This window comes from Anolis sagrei, chromosome 11, assembly GCF_037176765.1.
Source record: "Anolis sagrei isolate rAnoSag1 chromosome 11, rAnoSag1.mat, whole genome shotgun sequence".
NCBI lineage: Eukaryota > Metazoa > Chordata > Lepidosauria > Squamata > Dactyloidae > Anolis > Anolis sagrei.
In genome coordinates, this window is record NC_090031.1 from 26,050,670 (window position 1) to 26,076,226 (window position 25,557).

General features: G+C 44.8%; 1 protein-coding gene across 3 annotated transcripts in view; it reads right to left on the reverse strand.

Moving 5' to 3' along the window:
- CLUH (clustered mitochondria homolog) overlaps positions 1 to 25,557 on the reverse strand; it is a 92,448-nt gene that overhangs the window by 58,021 nt on the left and 8,870 nt on the right. The window contains exon 1 of one of the 3 annotated variants that reach the window (XM_060756958.2): positions 1,865 to 2,618. The exons of the other annotated variants lie outside the window; for them this stretch is intronic. Within the exon in view, the coding sequence (XP_060612941.2) occupies positions 1,865 to 2,603 (739 nt within the window). The 5' untranslated portion in view covers positions 2,604 to 2,618. Of the gene's footprint in view, positions 1 to 1,864; positions 2,619 to 25,557 lie in introns of those variants that run through there. 3 annotated transcript variants of the gene reach the window in all.

Below are 25,557 nucleotides of genomic sequence, written 5' to 3' on the forward strand. Positions count from 1 at the left end.
TGCATCCCAAACTGTGTTATGAGGAACCCTAGGGTTCTGCAAAAGCATTGTTGGAGTTCTGTGAAAAATCCATTAAGATCTTATCGAAATGCAATACATCTGATTTCAAAAGGAAAATCTGAATCTGTGCCACTGAAGGACTACTGGGTAGGACTGATATCAATAGTTGGAAAGGTTATATGAGTAATGTTCCCCTTCAAGTCCAAGCAGCCTTCAAACTGCAAAGAGTAAAATAAATTATAGAATTTGAAACAAGCATTGTCTATGCATAAGTTTGGGCTTGACAAGTAAATAGGTATATACCATATATACTCGGGTATAATCCGGGTTTTTCAGCTCTTTTTTAAAGGTTGAAAAAGCCCCCCATGGCGTATACTTACATTTATTATTTTATAAAATTTATTATTTTGTTACATTTACAATATTTTACTATATTATTATTATTTTATTATATTTATTATTTTACTCTATGTATTATTATTATATTTATTATTTTTCTCTATTTATTATTTTTATTACATTTACAATATTTAACTCTATTATTATTATTTTATTTATTATTTTACTCTATGTATTCTTATTATTACATTTATTATTTTTCTCTATTTATTATTAGATTATTTTACTCTATTATTGTTATTTTTACATTCATTATTTTACTCTACTTATTATTATTGCATTTATTTTTTTACTCTATTATTGTTATTATTACATTTATTATTTTACTCTATTATTGTTATTATTACATTTATTATTTTACTCTATTATGTGTATAAGTAAAAGTAAAGGTTTCCCTTTGACATTAAGTCCAGTCGTGTTTGACTCTGGGGGTTGGTGCTCATCTACGGACAACAGCTGGCGTTGTCCGTAGACATCTCCAAGGTCATGTGGCCAGCATGAGTGCATGGAGCGCCGTTACCTTGCCACCAAAGAGTGCTGTTACCTTCCCACCAAAGCAGTACCTATTGATCTACTCACATTTGCATGTTTTCGAACTGCTAGGTTGGCAGAAGCAGGGGCTAACAGTGGGAGCTCATCCTGCTCCCCAGATTCAATTCGCCAACCTTTTGGTCAGCAAGTTCAACAGCTGAGCAGTTTAACCCGCTGTCCCACAGGGGGCCTATTATTATTATTATTATTATTATTACATTTATTATTTTACTCTATTTATTATTGTTATTATTAATTTATTATTTTACCCTATTATTTTTACTACATTTATTGTTTTACTCTATTTATTGTTAGTGGAAGGATACAAAAGCACATCTACACTGAAGAAGGTTAGAATAATGGTTTAATCTGAGTTGGACAATCTTATCTCAAATTACAATTTTATGTAAATATTCAAAAACATTTAACTTACAGATGCCTCAATTAATGTAATTTCATTGGCATCTATTTTTCTTTTGAAATTGACCAGTAGCTGCTGCATTTCCCACCCTCGGCTTATACTCGAATCAATACATTTTCCCAGTTTTTTTGTGATAAAATTAGGTGTCTTGGCTTATACTCGAGTATATACGGTACATACATTTCAATTCTTCCAAAGAGTCCCGTTTCCTACCTGAAGTAGCCATTAAAAAAACTAACTTTTTCGCTTTCAAAATCTACATTCCTACATGAAGGACATGAAATGACAGCCTGGAATATTTAAATATTGATGCGATTACCACCAACACTAATGATGATGATGCTGAGTTCATCCAAGGTTGCTGTGGCACACTTTTGGCCAAACAACGGATGGTTTTGTGATTTTACCATGTTTCATTTCAAACAAGAAAAGAAGGAACCTAATGAAAAAGGGAGAGTGAGAAGTGGAGACATCCTTTCTTTCTCCTCCATTTTCAATGTTGACGTCTCCCACCTGTGCCAATCGTAAGACAAGCTCCTTCACCTCTCTCCATGCCTTCTTTGATGGGACATAAAGCGGCCTCTGGAACAATCCGGATCTTCTTTCCAGGCGAACTCCGGCACCTGTCCAAGATCATGCTCCTGCCTAAGGAATCGGGCTGAAAGACAGAGCCAACGTGGCTACCGCACGCAACTACTGCAAGATCCGTAGAAGTGGGTTCACGGCACACCACCTTTTCTACCATTGTGCTTTCTTGGCCATGGGGCAAACTCAGAGCGGACATCCCATGACTTCTAACCTCTGCTTCACTGCTTGTTTCAGTCGTCTCTCTGTCCTCCTTTCCTTGAAAACTCAGATCTTTGGGCACCTCGCAATCTGAGTCTTGCACGAGAAGCGATTCCAGAACATACAACTTTGGTGGGGGTCCAACTGTGGCCAAGATCTGACAGCTATCAGAAATGACGCTGGACAGTTGACTCTGATTCTCCTCCATTAAGTGTCCATCTGATTTTCCTCTACTGTGTGAGTATTTGCACAATGAACAGCCAAATTCAGCATGTGAGCACATTGCGGAGGGATCACATCCTTCGGGGATTTCCATTTTGTCTTGGATTTTGAGATCTCTCCGTCGAGCCACAACAGGACGGGTCAGCAAAAGGGGTGACCTCTCATCCAATGAATCTCCACTGTGCTCCTTAGAGATCAAATGGGTAATGCGTCGGCAGCAACCGGCAAAAAGAGCGTTCCCCATAACCTCCCATCACAGGGGATGCACCCTGGACTGCAATGGTACAACCAACATATGAGGGTTATCCAGAAAGTAAGGTTGCATGTAGCTCTCGCAGGGAATTTTCACAGGGAAAGTAGGTATCACTGCTATGTAGTGGGAAGCCAGCGGAAGTGAATGAGCAGTGCCAGTTGTCAGTAGCTCATCAACTGGCGCTGTGGTGAAGATTAGAGATAAGTTTCCTCTCTCTGTTTCCCTCCAAGTATGAAGTTTGCGCTGTACAAGTTATCCAGAAAGTAAAGTTACAAGGCACGTAGCTCGTGCAGAGAATTTTCGCAGGGGGAGTTGGTGTCACTGTTGTGTAGTGGGAAGCCAGAGGAAGTGAACAAGCAGTGCCAGTTGTCAGTAGCTCATCGACTGGCGCTGTGGTGAAGGTTAGAGATGAGTGTCCTCTTTCCGTTTCCCTCCAAGTGTGAAGTTTGCGCTGTACAAGTTATTTGAAAAGTAAAGTTACAAGGCACGTAGCTCGTGCAAAGAATTTTCGCAGGGGGAGTTGGTGTCACTGTTGTGTAGTGGGAAGCCAGAGGAAGTGAACAAGCAGTGCCAGTTGTCAGTAGCTCATCGACTGGCGCTGTGGTGAAGGTTAGAGATGAGTGTCCTCTTTCCGTTTCCCTCCAAGTGTGAAGTTTGCGCTGTACAAGTTATTTGAAAAGTAAAGTTACAAGGCACGTAGCTCGTGCAGAGAATTTTCGCAGGGGGAGTTGGTGTCACTGTTGTGTAGTGGGAAGCCAGAGGAAGTGAACAAGCAGTGCCAGTTGTCAGTAGCTCATCGACTGGCGCTGTGGTGAAGGTTAGAGATGAGTGTCCTCTTTCCGTTTCCCTCCAAGTGTGAAGTTTGCGCTGTACAAGTTATTTGAAAAGTAAAGTTACAAGGCACGTAGCTCGTGCAAAGAATTTTCGCAGGGGGAGTTGGTGTCACTGTTGTGTAGTGGGAAGCCAGAGGAAGTGAACAAGCAGTGCCAGTTGTCAGTAGCTCATCGACTGGCGCTGTGGTGAAGGTTAGAGATGAGTGTCCTCTTTCCGTTTCCCTCCAAGTGTGAAGTTTGCGCTGTACAAGTTATTTGAAAAGTAAAGTTACAAGGCACGTAGCTCGTGCAGAGAATTTTCGCAGGGGGAGTTGGTGTCACTGTTGTGTAGTGGGAAGCCAGAGGAAGTGAACAAGCAGTGCCAGTTGTCAGTAGCTCATCGACTGGCGCTGTGGTGAAGGTTAGAGATGAGTGTCCTCTTTCCGTTTCCCTCCAAGTGTGAAGTTTGCGCTGTACAAGTTATTTGAAAAGTAAAGTTACAAGGCACGTAGCTCGTGCAAAGAATTTTTGCTGGGAAAGTTGGTATCACTGTTGTGTAGTGGAAAGCCAGCGGAAGTGAATGAGCAGTGCCAGTTGTCAGTAGCTCATCGACTGGCGCTGTGGTGAAGATTAGAGATGAGTGCCCTCTTTCCGTTTCCCTCCAAGCATCAAGTTCGTGCTCTACGAGGGTTATCTGGAAAGTAAGGTTACAAGGGGAAATGCTGTGTAGTGGGAAGCCAGCAGAAGTGAACGAGCAGTGCCAGTTGTCAGTAGCTCATCGACTGGCGCTGTGGTGAAAGTTAGAGATGAGTGTCCTCTTTCCGTTTCCCTCCAAGTGCGAAGTCTGCACTGTATGAGTTATCCAGAAAGTAAGGTTACAAGGCACGCAGCTTGCACAAAGATTTTTCGTGGGGGAAGTTGGTATCACTGCTGTGTAGTGGGAAGCCAGCAGAAGCGAACGAGCAGTGCCAGTCATCAGTAGTTCATCGACTGGCATTGTGGTGAAGGTTAGAGATGAGCATCCTCATTCCGTTTCCCTCCAAGTGCAAAGTTTGCACTGTAATACGCCACCTAAATGCAAAAGGCATGAACACCGCTGCGATTCGTCACAACATTGTTTCAGTTTATGGAGAGGACGTAATGTCAAGACACCATATGAAAAATGGGTATGGACTATATTGTGAGACCATGAAGAAAGTTCGCAGAGACATCCAAAACAAACGTCATGGGATGCTGATGGCGGGAGCCTGCCTCCTTCATAACAATGTGAGTCCACACATTGCTCATGCAACAAAAGAGTTGTTGACTTCCTTTAGTTGGGATATTTTAAGTCACATTACAGTTCTGATCTCGCACCCAGTGACTATCATCTGTTCACTAAATTGAAGGAACACCTGGGTGGAAAACACTTTTCCGTCAACGAGGTGAAAATCAAAGTGACGAATTGGCTGAAAAAGGCAGAGGGGAACTTCTATGACAGAGGTATCAAAAACTTGAGAGTCTTGATATGGATCTAGACTGGGATAATTTTAAGAACGTAGAAACACATAACCTACTTTAATAAAAGTAGACAAGGGTGCTTCTTCTCCTTCAGCAACGCAGGAAAGCAAAGTAAAGAGAAAGGTCAGCCACATCCAAACAGACCTGGCATTTTCTCAGGACTCCCAAAAGCATTCTTCGTTTCTCCACCATCGAAAAACAAGACACCATGAAGCTCCTCGGTTGCATGATGCCAAGAGGGAAGGCCACCAGAAACTGGGGCTTTTCTTTTCCGTTGTCCTGGAGAACGGTGCCGGAAAAGCGGGCTGCTTTTCTTTCCCCTTCCAGACTGTGAGAGACGGGGGCTAAGAGCACGGTGGCAGGTTTAAAGTGGGTTATAAATAGAGCCGAGAGGGTGGGCGCGGGACCAAGCAACACGGGACTGCCGCTGAAGCCTTTCACCTTTGCCAAACTAGCAAACAAATGCTGAATGCCAGAGCCAAGGCCAGGGTGCCAGGCCCAGACAGTCTACTATAGGAGAAAAGAGCAAGGCAGAGACAGAAATACGGAGACAAGATTTAGCACAACTAAATCATGTCAGTTAAGGTTCTTTACCTTCTACTCCAAATAGCATATTCAACCCGCGTTGCTTGGGTGTCCCTTCCTTCCTTTCTTGAGCCTGAACCTCAGCCATGTTCTTTTCTCAGCCATATTGTTGTTGTTGTTGTTTACAACTGTGAGTGTTTTTATATTTTATCTGATGGTTTTAATTGATTGTGTTTTATTTGTAATTTTTGGGCTTGTCCCTTGTAAGCCGCCTCGGGTCCCATTGGGTAGATCAGTGTTTCTCAACCTGGGGGTCGGGACCCCTGAGGGGGTCGTGAGGGGGTGTCAAAGGGGTCGCCAAAGACCATCAGAAAACATATTATTTTCTGTTGGTCATTGGGATTCTGTGTGAGAAGTTTGATCCAATTCTATTGTTGATCAAGTTCAGAATGCTCTTTGATTGTAGATGAACTAGAAATCCCAACAACTACAACTCCCAAATGTCAATGTCTATTTCCCCCAGACTCCACCAGTGTTCACATTTGGGCATATTGAGTATTTGTGCCAAGTTTGGGCCAGATCCATCATTGCATGAATCCACAGCACTCCTCTGGATATAGGTGAACTATAACTCCCAAACTCAAGGTCAATGCCCACCAAACCCTTCCAGTGTTTTCTGTTGGTCATGGGAGTTCTGTGTGCCAAGTTTGGTTTAAATCCATCGCTGGTGGAGTTCAGAATGCTCTTTGATTATAAGTGAACTATAAATCCCAGCAACTACAACTCCCAAATTACAAAATCAATCCTCCCCCCAACCCCACTAGCATTCACATTTGGGCATATTGGGTATTTGTGCTCAATTTAGTCCAGTGAATGAAAATCCATCCTGAATATTGGATATTTACATTACGATTTATAACAGTAGTAAAATGACAGCAACAAAAACAATATTATGGTTGGGGGTCACCACAACATATGGAACTGCATTAAGGGGTCACGGCATTAGCAAGGTTGAGAACCACTGGGGTAGATGGTTGACGGGGTATTAAAATAGTTGTTGTTGTTATTATTATTATTATTTCTTCTTTCTCTTTTCTTGTTCTTTCTTTCCTTCATCCAACTATGAAAGGGCCTATCTCACAACATGAGGGGTGTTCGTTCATTAAAGGTTTCCTTTGACCCACTTCTATTTATCACAGGATGCTGAAACTGCACATGTGTAATGATATATGTCTCTATAGGTTACGTGCCAATTTACAACTCGGAACTGAGAACGGTCTTGATGTGGCAGGTTCTGAAGTGGTGTGAGGCTTGAGAATGGACCCAGTGGAAGATTGAAGATCATCCGGGGAGGCCTTGCTCTTACTCCCATCAACAGCGCAAATGTGGCTAGCGGGGACGAGGAGAAGGGCCTTCTCGGCTGTGGCCCCCCGCCTATGGAACACACTCCCAAAGGAGTCAAGATCTGCTCCCTTGCTCCTGACGTTTAGAAAAAAATTAAAATCATGGTTCTGGGACCAGGCCTTCGGACAATAGATGTATGCAGCTTTTATTTATTTATTTATTTATTATTTACTGTATTTATATACTGTTTTTCTCACCCCTAGGGGGATTCAATAATGGCAAGAGTCAACACATACAAACCAAAGCATAATATCTAAAACGATGACATAACACTATAAATTAAACTATTAAAAACATATTAAACATAGAATATAAACAAACATTTAGATAATTAAGACACAGAATTAAAAACATCTTAATATAACATTAAAATCACAAATCCAAAATCATAATCCAAAGCCATTCCAAATATCAATTTCATTTCTTGCACTGCATTACTTTACTGCCCGAAGGCTTGGTCCCATAACCACGTGTTTACATTCTTTCTGAAGGTCAAGAGGGAGGGTGCTGATCTAATTTCACTGGGAAAAGGGTTCCAGAGCTGAGGGGCCACCACTGAGAAGGCTCTGTCTCTCATCCCCACCAGTTGCACCTGCAAATGAGGCTGGGCATCTTGCCTTAAAGCAAGATGGGGCAGAATTCTTCTTCTTTCATCCATATGCAAGCTTTTAGTGGGACAAGGACAGGAACGGTGACTCGACTGATGAGATTTATAGTTTTGATATTTGGTAATGTACTGTTTTTAATATGATTTATGTGTGGTTTTACAATTGTAGTTGTAAAGCATCGAATTTTTGCCATTATCTATGTGTAAATTGCTTTGAGTCCCTCTGGGGTGAGAAAAGCAGTATATAAATACTGTAAATAATAAATAAATAAGACAGAGCAGACCTCCAGTTCCTTTTCTTGAAAGGCTGTACACCAAAGGAGACGTTGGATGAGATGAAAGAGGTTTATGGGGATGATTCTCCAACAGATGATGGAGTCAAGAACTGGCATCGTCAGTTCTAATGTGGTTGGACTTCGTTGCAAACAGCTCTAATTCCAGGGTGGATCCCACTCTGCTATTGATGAAAACACCATCCAGCAAGTGGAGGTCGCCATTTTGGAAAATCACAGCATAACCATTCACCACCGAGCCTAAAATGTCAAGATGAGTGTGGGGTTACCCAAGACCATCTTCACCTGCATAAGGTCTCCGCTCGCTGGGTCCCCTGGCTGCTCACACCTTTCCAGAAGCAGGAACGAGTTGAATGCTCTAAGGCCCTCTTGACAATGATGTGACATGGAAGCCAGGAGAACTTTTTTAACAGACTGATCATACAGGGTGAAAGCTGGGCCCATCACTCTGATCCTGAGACTCAAGTCCAGTTGATACAATGGAAGCCTCCTGACTCACCGCCTCCAAAGAAGGCACATGCCCAACTCTTGGTAGGCAAGGTCACGCTCATAGTATTTTGGGACCAGTAGTATGGATTGATTTCCTAGCAAAGGGGACCAGGATCACTGGGGCATACTAAGCTTCACTGCTGCGGAAATGGTGGGAGGCCATCCAAACCAAGAGACAATGTGGCATGCTCACCAAATGTGTCTGCCTTCTGCAAGACAAGGTACCCATTCACAATTCACCTGTTGCCCAAATGGAAGAAACATGCTCTGGTAGCTTTGAAATTCGACCGCATCCCCCTTATTCCACCAATCTCGCACCATCAGACTTCCACCTCTTTCCAACAAAAAAGTTCCTTTCGAAGGGCAAGCATTTCTCAGGTGAGGAGACTCTGATTTCTGACGTCGCATGGTAGCTTTTGGAGCAACCTGTTGACTTCTACAAGTGAGGTGTTTACAGTTGCTTCAAAACATGGGAAAAGTGTGTATCCCTTAAAAAGTGTGGCGAGAAGGTCTAATAACCGTGCCAAGTTTCACTGCTCTCATTCCACAGGAAGAAGTGGGTCTGGGGAAATCTTTATTGAATGCCCTTCGTATATCCCCAGCAACAAGACTTGTTCTTTCCTTCGTCCATGTCCTTCATACACTTTTTCACTCCTTCCTTCCTTTATTATCTCCTTCACTTGCTTACCTACACTCTAGTATTGATGCTGTTTGATATCAGTTGAATTGCCATGGCTCAATGCTATGGAACCCTGGGATTTGTAGTTTGACGAGGCACCAGCACTCTTTGGCAGAGAAGGCTAAAGACCTTACACCAGGATGTAGAGTGGGTCATGGGGGCTCTGTGTGCCAAGTTTGGTCTTGATCAGTCATTGGTGAGGATCTCAGTGGTCTCAGGAAGTGAGTGAAGTTACTGCAAGTTCCATCATCCATCTCCAAATTCTTCCAAACCGCACCAGGATGTAGAGTGGCTCTCTGTGTGAATTGTGGTATTGATCCATCATTGTTGGCAGTTGTAATGGTCTCAGGAAGGGAGAACAAGTATTGCAAGTCCCATCATCCATGGTGTATCTTCCTCCAAACCGCAGCAGGATGTAGAGTGCGTCATGGAGACTCAGTGTGCCAAGTTTGGTCTTTACCGGTAATTGGATGAGGGTTGCAGTGGTCTCAGGAATTGAGCGAAGGTACTGCAAGTCCCATCATCCATGGTCCATCCCCGGCCAAACCACACCAGGTCATGAAAGGTCTATGTGCCAAGTTTGGTCTTGATCAGTCATTGGATCACAGCGGTCTCAGAAAGTGACTGATGGTACTGCAAGTCCTTGCAAATCCGAAGCTGTTCAGGGAATAATTTTCTGTTGTATTTCATGGGACAGGACTTCAGTCTTCCCGAGCCGGCTGTTTTTGGCAGAGTGCTTGGTTCTCATGCTCCGGCTAATAATGAAGGGTCTGCACTTTTCAAAGGAATTGGGGTTTTTAACTGGCAGCTCCTGGGCTTTTGTAGCCAGAGGAGGAAGAAAAAAGCTATGCAGATCTGGCTGGCAAACACATACTGGTATTTAGATCGCTAGAATTAAGATCCTGGGAGTTATTCCAAATTCTATAAAGTTTTGTGTACCTTCAAGTCACCCGTCAACTTGCCATAGGGAGGGAATACATAGAGGTGGTTTTGCTGGATCCTTCCTGTGAAATACAGGCCTTAAGCACATCATATTTGTTGCCAGCCTCCCATCTAAGTATTAATCATAGAGTTGGAAGAGACCTCATGGGCCATCCAGTCCAACCCTATTCTGCCAAGAAGCAGGAAAATTGCATTCAAAGCACCCCCAACAGATGGCCATCCAGCCTCTATTTAAAAGCTTCCAAAGGAAGAGCCGCCACCACACTCCGGGGCAGAGAGTTCCACTGCTGAACAGCACTCACAGTCAGAAAATTGTTCCTAATGTTCAGATGGAATCTCCTTTCGTGTAGTTTGAAGCCTAGTCTCCAGGGCAGAAGAAAACAAGCTTGCTCCCTCCCCACTATGACTTCCCCTCATGTATTTATACATGGCTATCATGTCTCCTCTCAGCCTTCTCTTCTTCAGGCTAACCATGCCCAGCTCTTTAAGCCGCTCCTCATAGGGCTTGTACTCCAGACCCTTCATCATTTGAATCATCCTCCTCTGGACACATTCCAGCTTGTCAATATCTCCCTTCAGTTGTGGTGCCCAGAATTGGACACAATATTCCAGGTGTGGTCTGACCAGAAGGCAGAATCGAGCATGGGGAGCATGACTTCCCTGGATCTAGACACTAGACTCCTATTGATGCAGACCAAAATCCCAATTAACTTCCAAGATCGGGCAAAAAAATCTGTGTATTGAGGCCACAGTGCCACTTGCCGCCATTTTGACGAATAATTGTGACAACTGGGCTTATTGAGCAGTAAACCTGAAAAAACTCCGAGAAGCCATTAAGCGATGTAAAACTGGTAAAGCACCTGGCCTAGATGACTTAATGATGGTGTAAATCAAACATTTGGGCCCCAAAACTGAAAACTGGCTCTTGAAATTTTACAATCAATGTTTGGCACACAAACAGATTCCCAGACTATGGAGGAAAACTAAGATAATTGACATTTTAAAACCTAGTAAAGACGCCTCCAATGCCAGGAACTACTGACCAATCTCTCTCTTACATCATCTATATAAAGTACTAGCTGTCCCCTGCCATGTGTTGCTGTGGCCCAGTCTGGTGATCTGGAAAATGAAGTAATGAGTGCTGGTTTCTAATATCTTTAATTTCTTTATGCTTGTGGGGTAAAAAGCATTTCTTGCTGTTTCTTTGTCAGTGTTGATGTGGAGCTTGTCTGGTTTGCCTACTCTGGAACATGCAACATACAATTGTCCTTCTTTAGGGGTCCCTTTCAAATCTTTGATACTGCATCTATCATACACATATATGTGTGTGTGTGTGAATGGCTGGATGGCCCTTTCTTGCCCTGGTGAAGGGAGTTGGACTGGATGGCCTTAAGGTAGCATTTCTCAACCTGGGATTTGGGACCCCGGGGGGGGGGGGGTTGCGAGGGGGTGTCAGAAGGGTTGCCAAAGACCACCAGAAAACACAGTGTTGGTCATGAGGGTTCTGTGTGAGAAGTTTGCCCAAATTCTGTCGTTGGTGGGGTTCAGAATGCTCCTTGATTGTAGATGAACTATAAATCCCAGTAACTACAACTCCCAAATGCCAAGGTCTATTTCCCCCAAACTCCATCTGTGTTTATATTTGGGCATATTGAGTATTCGTGCCAAATTTGGTCCAGATCCATCACTGTTTGAGTCCACAAACAGATGTAGGTGAACTACAAATCCAAAACTCAAGGTCAATGCCCACCAAACCCTTCTAGTGTTTTCTGTTGGTTAGGGAATCCTGTGTGCCAAATTTGGTTCAATTCCATTGTTGGTGGCGTTCAGAATGCTTTTTGATTATAGGTGAACTATAAATCCCAGCAACTGCAACTCCCAAATGAAAAAATCTTAATTTTTTTGAGTGATGGTCACTCCTTGTGTTGTGAGATGTTTTGTTGTTGTTGTTGTTATAATAAAATAAAACTTTATTTATATACCGCTCTATCTCCCCGAGAGGGACTCAGGGCGGTTTCCAAGGAACATCACTGAAGCATACAAAGTAAACAGCATAACAAAAAATTAACAAAACAACATAAGCATAAAATTATCACAATAACACAAGAACCAGTGAACGAAATCACACTAAATTTGGCAACAAAACGTCTCCCTACACAAGGAGTGACCATCACTCAAAAAATTATGATTTTGTCATTTGGGAGTTGTAGTTGCTGGGATTTATAGTTCACCTACAATCAAAGAGCATTCTGAACTCCATCAATGATGGAATTGAACCAAACTTGGCACAAAGGACTCCCGTGAACAACAGAAAATTCTGGAAGGGTTTGGTGGGCATTGACCTTGAGTTTGGGAGTTGTAGTTCACCTACATCCAGATAGCACTGTGGACTCAAACAATGATGGATCTGGACCAAACTTGGCACAAGCACTCAATATGCCCAAATATGAACACAGATGGAGTTTAGAGGAAATAGAGTTTGACATTTGGGAGTTGTAGTCACTGGGATTCACAGTTCACCTAAAATCAAAGAGTGTTCTGAACCCCACGAATGACAGAATCGGGGCAAACTTCCCACGCTGAATCCCCATGACCAACAGAAAATAATGAAGGCCATTCAATCCAACTCCCTTCATCAGGGAAAGAAAATGTAATCAAAGTCCTCCTGACAAAGAGTCATCCAGCAATAGATTAGATAGATAGATAGATAGATAGATAGATAGATATGATTCACACACAGAGAGATATAGTATCACAGATTTGAAAGGGACCCTTAAATTAGGACAATGATATCTTGCATGTTCCAGCGTGGGCAAACCAGACAATCTCTACATCAACACTGACAAAGAAACAAGACATACTGTTTACCCACAAGCATAAAGAAATTACATATATTAGAAACCAACACTTTCTCATTACTTGATTTTCCAGATCAACAGACTGGGCCACAGCAACGCCTGGCAGGGGACAGCTAGTTAAGTATAATGCTATAACAGGCTAATGGCAATCGCGGGTACACGTCTGTGGCTGCTCATTTCCAGGGCCTATTAGAGGGATGACCAGGGTAATAGGTAAGAAGTTGTTGCTATTAAATTGATTAGGATGTGTTATTGAACGCCAGCTTATTGCACAACTAGCAGGTTTCAGACCAGGGAAAAACTGACTGAGTACATCGAGGAAGGATAGGAAAAAGGTTGCATTGCGGGAACCGTTTTTGCGGACCTTACGGCAGCCTATGACATGGTGCAACATAGAAAAATGCTGAATAAAGTCAACCATATTACCGCATCTTATGAATCTAATAAAAATAAAAAATAAAATAAAAATAAAATAAAAATATAGAATGTAGAGCTTTTTCAATGCAATGTTTTGGAAAAGTATGGAAGAGGTGCAGGTGACTCGCAGGTCCCTTTCTCAACCTGTTTGCCTAGAGACCTTAACATCCTGATCGTAATCTGCTTTTCCAACAAAATGTCTATTTCTTGCACTGCACAAGTTACAAATTCTGCAAACTCACGCTTTTGCAGAGCGAGGCGCCCATCTCAGCGCGCCACACCGCAAAGCAGAAAAACCAGTGTTACTGGTCAACCCAGCTGACTGGCAGGCACCAATGGAAAGACTCAATAGATGTGTGTGCATGGGTGAGAGCAATCTGTTTTCAGATCCACTTTCAGGTTAACAGCCCCCCCCCCCCCCCGCCCCACACACCCTCCAGCGTTATCTATTTACAACCAGATTCACAAATCCGCTGATCAAGGGAGTTCCCTTTTGCAAAGTATTTTTGAACTCTGATCCTGTTGATATTCTGGCTGGAATTTTTTCTCAGTATCTCAAGCTTTAGGAAAATTGGGACGGAAAGCTGGAACAAAACCCCAGAAAAGCACTGCGAGGAAGCTTCACCTGTTTCTCGACCTTCCTAATGCCGCGATCCTTTAATACAGTTCCTCATGTTGTGGTGAACCCCAATCATAACATTATTTTTGTTGCTAGTTCATAACTGTAATTTTGCTACTGCTATGAATCGTCATGTAAATATCTGAGATGCAGGATGTATTTTCATTCAATGGACCAAATTTGGCACAAATACTCGATATGCACAAATTTGAATAATGGTGGGGTTGGGGAGGATTGATTTTGTCATTGGGGAGTTGTAGTTGCTGGGATGTATAATTCACCTACAATCAGACAGCATTCTGAACTCCACCAATGATGGAATTGAACCAATTTGGCCACAAGATACCAACTAACCCAAGGAGTGACCATCATGCAAATAATAATAATAATTTTGTCATTTGGGAGTTGTAGTTGCTGGGATTCATAGTTTCACCAACAATCAAAGAGCATTCTGAACTCCACCAATGGTGGAATTGAACCAATTTGGCCACAAGATACCTACTAACCCAAGGAGTGACCATCACACACAAAAAAATGATTTTGTCATTTGGGAGTTTTAGTTGCTGGGATTTATAGTTCACCTACAATCAAAGGGCATTCCAAACTCCACCAACGATGGAACTGAACCAGAACTTGGCACACTGAACTCCCATGACCAGCAGAAAACACTAGAAGGATTTGGTGTGCATTGATCTTGAGTTTGGGAGTTGTAGTTCACCTACATCCAGAGAGCATTGTGGACTCAAACAATGATGGATCTGGACCAAACTTGGCACGAATACTCAATATATTCAAAAGTAAACACTGGTGGAGTTTGGGGAAAATGGACCTTGACATTTGGAAGTTGAAGTTGCTGGTATTTATAGTTCATCTTCAATAAAAGAGCATTCTGATTATTATTATTATTATTATTGACACAAAAGCACAGTATGCCACAGCAAACGAGATCTATATGCTGGATTTCGTATCACAAAATCACAAGTCGAACACTTCCCAAGCGTCTAGGACTGTGTGATGTATTTTCGAATGATGCACACAGATCCATTTGCAGTTGACAAATAATAATAATAATAATATTATTATGTGTATAGATATATGGCTATTGTGTCTTCTTTCAACTTCCTCTTCCCCAAGCTAAACAAACGTCGCTCCCCAAGCCATTTCTCATAGTTACCGGACCGTTTTGGTCGCCCTTCTCTGGATGCCTTCCATCTTGAGATTACTACAGCCATGTGCCTGCTTACAACTGGCAAAGTAAACAGCAGCCACCTCCAGATTCTAATACCAAATATGCGTGAAGAGCAAAACAGAGAAAATGGAAAAGTACCTTATGAAAGGGTGGCTGAGATGCAATTTATCCACATACCATATCAAAAGCCACTCTACAGGCACCCAAACGTGACCTCGACTTATATATTGTTAGACACCTATTAAAAGTTTTCTGGGCCACATACACCATTCATTCACTACGATATTGTATTATTATGAACAGAGATTCAAAGTATACTCAAGTTGGGGCTTAGGTGGCTAGTTTCTAGGATTTGACTCGCATATTTGCAAAGCAAGGATAGTCTAACCACACACTTACACTTCATTATTTACGTTCAGAAAAAATAGGAAGCCATTGTTGATATACTAGTTTCAACACGCACTCCGAAGACGTGCAAGATTTTGAGAAGTCAGCAGAACAAATGTGGCATAATCCTGAGCGTGTCTGATGAAGACAGGAGAAATTCCAAGACGAAAATCGAAACTAGTTGTGAAGTTTCCTACTTAAACCTGGCCTAACTGATCTCTCGTGGTTGAACCGACCTCACAGAGCTGTTATAATGGTATTTACACCTGAACGGCACTACCGCCTTACTTCTCTAGTAATTAAATCTCTTAACCCAGTGGTTGTCAACCTGTGGTCCATGGACCACCAGTGGTCCGCAAGAATGAAAATATGGTCTGCGGCCTCACCATGTCCATCTGTCAGGGGTGCTTTGATTATGTGTTCATATCTGAAGGGGGTTAGACTAGATGCCCTTTGGGGATCTCTTTCAGTGGAGTTATTTTGCACTCAAGCTGGATGGCTGTCTGTTGGGAGGGCTTTGATTGTGTCTTCCTGTCTGGATAAAGAGGGTTGGACTAGATATAAACTGGGAGTCTCCTTCTCTGGAGGTTTGTATATGGAGTGCTTTGATCGGGGTGGGGGGCATTTTCCATGCAAATACACTTGTGGACTAAGGAGCCGCAATGGCGCAATGGGTTAAACCCTTGTGCCGGCTCAACTGCTGACCTGAATGTCATAGAATCATAGAATCATAGAGTTGGAAGAGACCTCATGGGCCATCCAGTCCAACCCCATTCTACCAAACCAGAAGCAACTTGCAGTTTCTCAAGTCACTTTGAGACAACAACAACAAAACCCTTTAAGAACCAAACCGTTTGGTGATGGTGTAATGTAGTAGAAATATCTATAGTGCCAGCAGATCTGCTGACCGAAAGGTGAGTGGTTTGAATCTGCAAGATGGGGTGAGCTGCCATCTGTCAGCTCCAGCTTCCCACGCGGGGACATGAGAGAAGCCTCCCACAGGATGGTAACAAATTGTATATACATATAATAGTGATCATAATATTGTAATACAATACTAATAATAATACAAAGTAATAATTATATGTTTTATATTACATATAATATTACTAATAATATTGCAGTATAGTGGTATAGCACAATATAGTAATATATAATACTGATATTGTGCTTTGGCAATAATATAATATATTGTACTTAGATATTATTTGAAAGCTGCTCTGAGTCCCCTTTGGGGTGAGAAGGGCAGCATACAAATCTTGTAAATAAATAAGTAAATAAATTGTATATACAGATAATATTGATCATAATATTGTAATACAATACTAATAAAATGTAATAATTATATATTTTATATTACATATAATGTTACTAATAAGCTCACTGGAGGGAAAGATACTAGAGACAAAGTTGAAGTACTTTGGACACATCATGAGGAGACAGGAAAGGGCAAGATGGATGGATGGCATCCTTGAAGTGACTGGACTGACCTTGAGGGAGCTGGGGGTGGTAACGGCCGACAGGGAGCTCTGGCGTGGGCTGGTCCATGAGGTCACGAAGAGTCGGAGACGACTGAACGAATGAACAACAAAAATAGCAAAATATAGTAATATATAATACTGATATTGTGCTATGGTAATCATATAATATATTGTATTTAGATATTACGTGTAAGCCGCTCCGAGTCCCCTTTGGGGTGAGAAGTGTGGCATATAAAGGTCGTAAATAAAATAATAATAATAATAATAATAATAATAATAATAATAATAATAACAACACATTCCCTGGGCAACGTCCCTGCAGACAGCCACTTCTCTCACATCAGAAGCAACTTGCAGTTTCTCCAGTTGCTTCTGACATGATAAAAAAAAATCAACTGTGGACTACAGGCAACACACTAAGGTGTCTCGACACAGTTTGGAAAGCGGAGAATTGCAGTCCGAAGAATTCAGCCAATGGTCAAAATGCACAAGATTGGGCTGGATGGCCCTTACGGGTCTCTCCCAACTATGATTTTAATGAGATGGCAGGGATAGGAACCCAACGCTAATTGGTGGCAACCACTGAGTCAGGGCCTGCGTGCGTGCCACGTCTTGCCAGGGCAGCCAAAGAACGCACACCAGATCCGAAACCCTTGCGGCGTTCTGTCAACAGGCAAATGCAGACAGGCCAGTGTTGTCACGGAGGTGCTTCTTTTGTCTTCCAACCACAGTGGGGAGAAGAAGGCATGCCCCTACAACCGTCCCCACCAATATAGACCCACGCCCCTTGGCAAGTTTGGGCTACGCTTCCTTCCCAGTTATGAGTAAGTTGGGGCAAAAAAACCCCAAACACCCCACACTCTCCAAGCTCTTTCATAGAATCCTAGAGCTGGATTGATAGAATTGTAGTTCCAAACAGTTGTGGAAAGTTGTTTTCAAGGTGTAATATTTTCCTGGCTTCCAATCTAACAAACCTTGAAAACAAATAATAATAACTTATTATTATTATTATTATTATTATTATTATTATTATTATTAGAAACACAAGATGAGTCCACAGCAAACAAGATCACTCTGTTGTCTCATCTTGTTGGGTTTCAAATAATAATAATAATAATAATAATAATAATAATAATTCCGTGTCAGGAGCAACTTGAGGAACTGGAGGTTGCTTCTGGTGCCAGAGAATTGGACATCTGCAAGGACATTGCCCAGGGGACGACTGGATGTTTTGGATATTTTTACCATCCTTGTGGGAGTCATCATAGAATGGAAGAGACTTCATGGGCCAGTCCAATCCTCTGCCAAGAAGCAAGAAAACTCCATCCAAAGCACTCCTGACAGATGGCCATCCAGCCTCTGTTTAAAAGCTTCCAAAGAGGGAGCCTCTACCGCACTCCAGGGCAGAGAGTTCCACTGCTGAACGGCTCTCACAGTCAGGAAGTTTTTCCTCATGTTCAGATTGAATCTCCTTTCTTGTAGGATGATGAAAGGAGGATGATGAATGGGATTGTGATGGTGTCGGACGATTTGGCTCTTTTAACTGTGATGATAATGTTTTAGTGTGTATAGTGCTGATATTTTAATCATGTTATGAAGTGCCATTGTGTTGTTATTGTATATTCTTTGTATGTTAACACATGTTGTGAACCGGTCCGAATCCCTCTTTGAAGGTGAGAGGGTCGGTATATAAAACCTCGAAATAAATAAATAAATAAATAATAGTCTCTCATGTCCCCATATAGAGAACTAGAGCTGACAGAGGGAGCTCATCCGCGCTCTCCCCAGATTCGAACCGCGGACCTGTTGGTCCTCAGTCCTGCCGGTACAAGGGTTTAATTCATTGCGTCATGAGGGTTCCTGGCAACATGAATGAATGAATGGGAATGGAAGACTGGGAGAAACAACACGCCTGTGCCTTTAAATGTCCCCCATGAGCCACATGCATGGATGTGAGCCACTGCATAAGCTCAGCACATGGTGCATGGCGAGGGGGAGGATAGGAAATGGGAAACTATGAAGAGGGAATCCCTTCTGGGCCGCCAGCAATGACAACCCCCCCTCCAAGGGCAGAAGGATTCCCAAAGTCTGCCTTTTACGTAATAGGCCTGCCATCGGAAAAGAAGGGAAAGGGGATCCCCTTTGAAACCTTTATGGAACGAAGGGAGGGCACCGCAGATGGGGCCGCCTCTTCCTTGGAGGCAAGGCATCGAAAAGGTACTAAAGGGCACCTTCAAGGAGCCTGGGATTGGAAAAGGCCCTCCCGATCTGCTTGGACGGAGCCCTGAAGGTGACCTTGGGGAAAGCGGTGGAGAGAAGAGGGAGGAGAAGTGGGAGGAGGAGACACCTCCAGCTGCAATGCACATGCGGGAGGCCCACTGCAAGGCCCAACCAACCCTATCCTGGCATGAACATCCCAACAACAACAACAACAACAACAAATCCTGCTTTGATCTCAACTGAGATGCAAAGCGGTTTGCAATGTCAACAAACAAGTGCAATTTGAAAATGACAACATCCCGCTCTTTGGGTTAGAATCAACCCAGCGTCTCTACAGAACTGGGCTTCGTTCTTGCTTTGACCTTGAGTTTTCGAGTTGTAGTTCACCTACATCCAGAGAGCACTGTGGACTCAAACAATAATGGATCTGGACCAAACTTGGTACACATACTCAATATGCCCAAATGTGAACACTGGTGGAGTTTGGGGGGGGGGGGGGAAAGACCTTGACATTTGGGTTTTGGAGTCGCTGGGATTTATAGTTCACCTACAATCAAAGAGCAGTCTGAATTCCACCAACGATAGAATTGGGCCAAACTTCCCATACAGAAGACTCATGTCTTGAAGGGACTTGCGGTTGCTAGCCTCCCTCCAGCCTCATCTGCTCTCCCTTGCTCGCACATACAGATCAAGCTGCCATGCAATGAGCACGCCTGCTCTCCCCTCCTTGCTCGGAGGCTCAGGAACAACCCACCCCTAGGCTGAGAAACCACCAATCACAGCGGAGGAGGGCTTTTGGTGGGAGGATTCACTAGCCTCCCTCCAGCCTCACCTGCTCTCCCTCACTTGCACATACAGACAAAGCTGCCATGCGATGAGCATGCCTGCTCTCCCCTACCTGCTTGGAGGTTCAGAAACGGCCCTCCCATTGGCTGAGAGGCCACCCAATCACAGCGGAGGAGGGCTATTGGTGGGAGGATTCACTAGCCTCCCTCCAGCCTCACCTGCTCTCCCTCGCTTGCACATACAGACCAAGCTGCCATGTGATGAACATGCCTGCTCTCCCCTACCTGCTTGGAGGTTCAGAAACAGCCCTCCCCTTGGCTGAGTGGCCACCCAATCACAGCGGAGGAGGGCTTTTGGTGGGAGGATTCACTAGCCTCCCTCCAGCCTCACCTGCTCTCCCTCACTTGCACATACAGACAAAGCTGCCATGCGATGAACATGCCTGCTCTCCCCTACCTGCTTGGAGGCTCAGAAACGGCCCTCCCCTTGGCTGAGAGGCCACCCAATCACAGCAGAGGAGGGCTTTTGGTGGGAGGATTCACTAGCCTCCCTCCAGCCTCACCTGCTCTCCCTCACTTGCACATACAGACAAAGCTGCCATGCGATGAGCATGCCTGCTCTCCCCTACCTGCTTGGAGGTTCAGAAACGGCCCTCCCATTGGCTGAGAGGCCACCCAATCACAGCGGAGGAGGGCTATTGGTGGGAGGATTCACTAGCCTCCCTCCAGCCTCACCTGCTCTCCCTCGCTTGCACATACAGACCAAGCTGCCATGTGATGAACATGCCTGCTCTCCCCTACCTGCTTGGAGGTTCAGAAACAGCCCTCCCCTTGGCTGAGTGGCCACCCAATCACAGCGGAGGAGGGCTTTTGGTGGGAGGATTCACTAGCCTCCCTCCAGCCTCACCTGCTCTCCCTCACTTGCACATACAGACAAAGCTGCCATGCGATGAACATGCCTGCTCTCCCCTACCTGCTTGGAGGCTCAGAAACGGCCCTCCCCTTGGCTGAGAGGCCACCCAATCACAGCAGAGGAGGGCTTTTGGTGGGAGGATTCACTAGCCTCCCTCCAGCCTCACCTGCTCTCCCTCACTTGCACATACAGACAAAGCTGCCATGCGATGAACATGCCTGCTCTCCCCTACCTGCTTGGAGGCTCAGAAACGGCCCTCCCCTTGGCTGAGAGGCCACCCAATCACAGCAGAGGAGGGCTTTTGGTGGGAGGATTCACTAGCCTCCCTCCAGCCTCACCTGCTCTCCCTCACTTGCACATACAGACAAAGCTGCCATGCGATGAACATGCCTGCTCTCCCCTACCTGCTTGGAGGCTCAGAAACGGCCCTCCCCTTGGCTGAGAGGCCACCCAATCACAGCAGAGGAGGGCTTTTGGTGGGAGGATTCACTAGCCTCCCTCCAGCCTCACCTGCTCTCCCTCGCTTGCACATACAGACCAAGCTGCCATGTGATGAACATGCCTGCTCTCCCCTACCTGCTTGGAGGTTCAGAAACAGCCCTCCCCTTGGCTGAGTGGCCACCCAATCACAGCGGAGGAGGGCTTTTGGTGGGAGGATTCACTAGCCTCCCTCCAGCCTCACCTGCTCTCCCTCACTTGCACATACAGACAAAGCTGCCATGCGATGAACATGCCTGCTCTCCCCTACCTGCTTGGAGGCTCAGAAACGGCCCTCCCCTTGGCTGAGAGGCCACCCAATCACAGCAGAGGAGGGCTTTTGGTGGGAGGATTCACTAGCCTCCCTCCAGCCTCACCTGCTCTCCCTCAGTTGCACATACAGACAAAGCTGCCATGCGATGAGCACGCCTGCACGCCCGTCCCTGCTTGGAGGCTCAGGAACAACCCTCTCCTAGGCTGAGAAGCCACCCAATCACAGCAGAGGAGGGCTTTTGGTGGGAGGATTCACTAGCCTCCCTCCAGCCTCATCTGCTCTCCCTCGCTCGCACATACAGACCAAGCTGCCATGCGATGAGCACGCCTGCACGCCCGTCCCTGCTTGGAGGCTCAGGAACAACCCTCTCCTAGGCTGAGAAGCCACCCAATCACAGCGGAGGAGGGCTTTTGATAGGAGGATTCACTAACCTCCCTCCAGCCTCACCTGCTCTCCCTCGCTTGCACATACAGACCAAGCCGCCATGCGATGCGCATGCCTGCTCTCCCTTCCCTGCTCGGAGGTTCAGAAACAGCCCTCCCCTTGGCTGAGAGGCCACCCAATCCCAGCGGAGAAGAGCTTTTGGTGGGAGGATTCACTAGCCTCCCTCCAGCCTCACCTGCTCTCCCTCGCTCGCACATACAGACCAAGCTGCAATGCGAAGAGCATGCCTGCTCTCCCCTCCCGACTTGGAGAAGACCTCTGTCCCTAAAAGATGCCCATATGTAATCCCAGTTTAGACATTTTCTGCAATTCTCCCACCTGCAGAACAGAGCATCAGCTGAAAAACCTGAGAGAAGCCAGAAATCTACCTCGACAGACCTTTGCTGAAGGGTCCAAACTTACTCTACTTAAGGAAGAGGCTTCAAGGGGCATTATTCCCCTTCCCTGTAGGCACAGAGATTAACTTTTGACCTTCTGGGGACCACAAAAATCAGAACAGGGGATCATATTGGACACATGCTGCTCGCCCCTGCAAAATGGGAAAGTCCAAGGGTCTGACGGCGCATAACTTAGGCTCTTACGATCAAAGAGCGTTTGGCTTTCCAGGCAAAAGGTCGCTGGTTCAGCTCTCCTCGCCTCTAGACAAAGAGATCATTAACAGAGAATGAGAAAGAAAGACCTGCTTCGGGGAGAATGGCGGCGACAGTCATCCGTCCATATTGACACTGGCAGATATGGTAGTTCAAAGATTTGATTAGAACGCTGTCTCGAAGGATCTCTAGGTCTCATAGTGCAACTCTATGCTCAACATCAACTGGAGAGTCATAGCAGAAGGCTTCGAGCAGGGTTTCTCAACCTTCCTAATGCTGCGACCCCTTACTACAGTTCCTCATGTTGTGGTGACCCCCAACCATCACATTATTTTTGTTGCTACTTCATCACTGTATTTTGGCTACTGTTCTGAATCGTCATGTAAACATCCGATATGCAGGATGTATTTTCATTAACTGGACCAAATTTGCCACAAATACATTTTACGCCCAAATTTGAATACTGGTGAGGTTGGGGCGGGGATTGATTTTGTCATTTGGGAGTTGTAGTTGCTGGGATTTATAGTTCACCTACAAACAAAGAGCATTCTGAATTCCACCAATGATGGAATTGAACCAAACTTGGCACACAGAACTCCCATGACCAACAGAAAATACTGAAAGGGTTTGGTGGGCATTGACCTCGAGTTTTGGAGTAATAGTTCACCTACAACCAGAGAGCATTGTGGGATTAAACAATGATGGCTCTGGACCAAACCTGGCACTGATACTCAATGTGCCTAAATGTGAACACTGGTGGAGTTGGGGTAAAGTACCTTGACATTTGGGAATTGTAGTTGCTGGGATTTATAGTTCAACTACAATCAAAGAGCATTCTGAACTCCCACAAGTGATAGAATTGGGTCAAACTTCCCACACAGAACCCTCCTGCCTTGAAGGGACTTGCTGGAGTGAGCCTCCCTCCAGCCTCGGATGCTCTCCCTCACCTAACCTGCCATGTGATGAGCACACCTGCTCTCCCCTCCCTACTTGGAGTCTCAGAAACAGTCCTCCCCTTGGGTTCTTGTAGGTTTTTTTGTGCTATATGGCCATGTTCTAGAGGCATTCTCTCCTGATGTTTCGCCTGCATCTCTGGCAAGCATCCTCAGAGTAGTGAGGTCTGTTGAAACTAGGAAAATGGGTTTATATATCCGTTCTTTGTCCCACCCTGGTCATTCCACAGATATATAAACCCATTTTCCTAGTTCAAAAAGACCTCACTACCTCCGAGGATGCTTGCCATAGATGCAGGCGAAACATCAGGAGAGAATGCCTCTAGAACATGGCCATATAGCCCGAAAAAACCTACAACACCCCAGTGATTCCGGCCGTGAAAGCCTTCGACAATACATAGTCCTCCCCTTGGTTGACAGGATGGCCAAGTATATCAGGAAGAGGATTTTGGTGGGAGGATTTGCCGTCTGTTTCCAAAAAGGAAGAGAATCATAGAATTCTAGAGTTAGAAAAGACCTCATGGACCATCCAATCCAACCCTCTGCCAAGAAGCAGGAAAATTGCATTCAAAGCACTCCCAACAGATGGCCATCCAGCCTCAGTTTAAAATCTCCCAAAGAAGGAGCCTCCAGCACACTCCGGAGCAGAGAGTTCCGCTGCAGAACAGCTCTCACAGTCAGGAAGTTCTTCTTAATGTTCAGATGGAATCTCCTTTCTTGTAGTTTGAAGGACAAGCGGAGAGATATTGATGGTCTTAGGAACCCCATATTTCCGATTGTCTTAGGAACCCCACTGAAACCCCCTCGCACCCCCCAGAGGTCCTAACGCCCAGGTGGCTTATAGAGAACATTGTCCCAGGAATCTCAAGGTCTTTCAGTTTGATTCTAGTATGCGTTGAGCATAAAGTCACATTGAAGAACCAGAAGTTCATCACAGAGTCACCATCTGCCTGGACGAAGGGGACACCTTGTCTGGTTTTGGGACCATCCTGGCAGCCCGAGTCAGGCCCACCGTCCCATGTTCATGAGGCAAAACTATCCCCAATCCTGCCCAGATGAAAAAAGAGGGATCCATGTTTTAAAAATACAGATGGCAAACTTGGAAAACCGTTCAGAGCAAACAAAACGCCCCCGTCATCCATAATCCAAAGAGCCGACCATAAAGATTGTGGTGAGAAGGGAAGGAGTCTCGCCACACAGGCTGAGAAGTATACACTCGGGATGGGAGGAGGATAGCTTTGGAGAAGGGAACAGAAGCAAGGAATGATTTGAAGGTCAGTCCTGCAGGTGTTTCTGTTGCAAAGGATATGGAAGTTGTTGCTGAACATGAGTGGATTTACTCCTAAGAGAGGAGGCAAAAAGGTAGAGACCGGGAGGCCACTTTCCTTCCAGGTCATGCCGGATTACATTATCATTTCAATGCAATGATCCCTTGGCCAAGTTAAGACCCTGATCTGAGGAGTAGGAGAGTGACTGACTCCTGAAGACTGAGCTAAGCTTCTGGTCTGAATGCTTGTGGCCTCTTTGCCTTTGGCCCCAAGTTGACCTGGACGACCTCCCGCTTTTTAAGAGGACAGGAAAAAAAATCCTGAAGGTCAGTGGTAAGAAAACTCCAGCCACAAACTCACCCTGGAAAGATCTCAAAAGCAGAAACAATCTAGAGTTTCAGCTTCGGTTTTCACATCCGTAAAAAGCCATTGCCTATTCCTACATTGTGGCCCAGATTGGGAAAAGTGTTCCACATTCGCGAGAGATCCCATGAAAGTGGAAAACCACAAATAAATAAATTATTAATTTTTTTAAAAAAATAGGAATTCCTAGGTCTTTCAACATGACTCTATGGACAACTTCCGTTGTAAACTGGTCACGGAATCATATTGGAAGACCTAGAGCGGGGGGTCCTCAAACTAAGGCCGGATATGGCCCTCCAAGGTCATTTACCCGGCCCTCACTCAAGGTCAACCTAAGTCTGAAATGACTTGAAAGCACACAACAACAACAACAACAATCCTCTCTCGTCAGCCAAAAGCAGGCCCACACTTCCCATTGAAATACTAACAAGTATATATTTGTTCAAATTGTTCTTC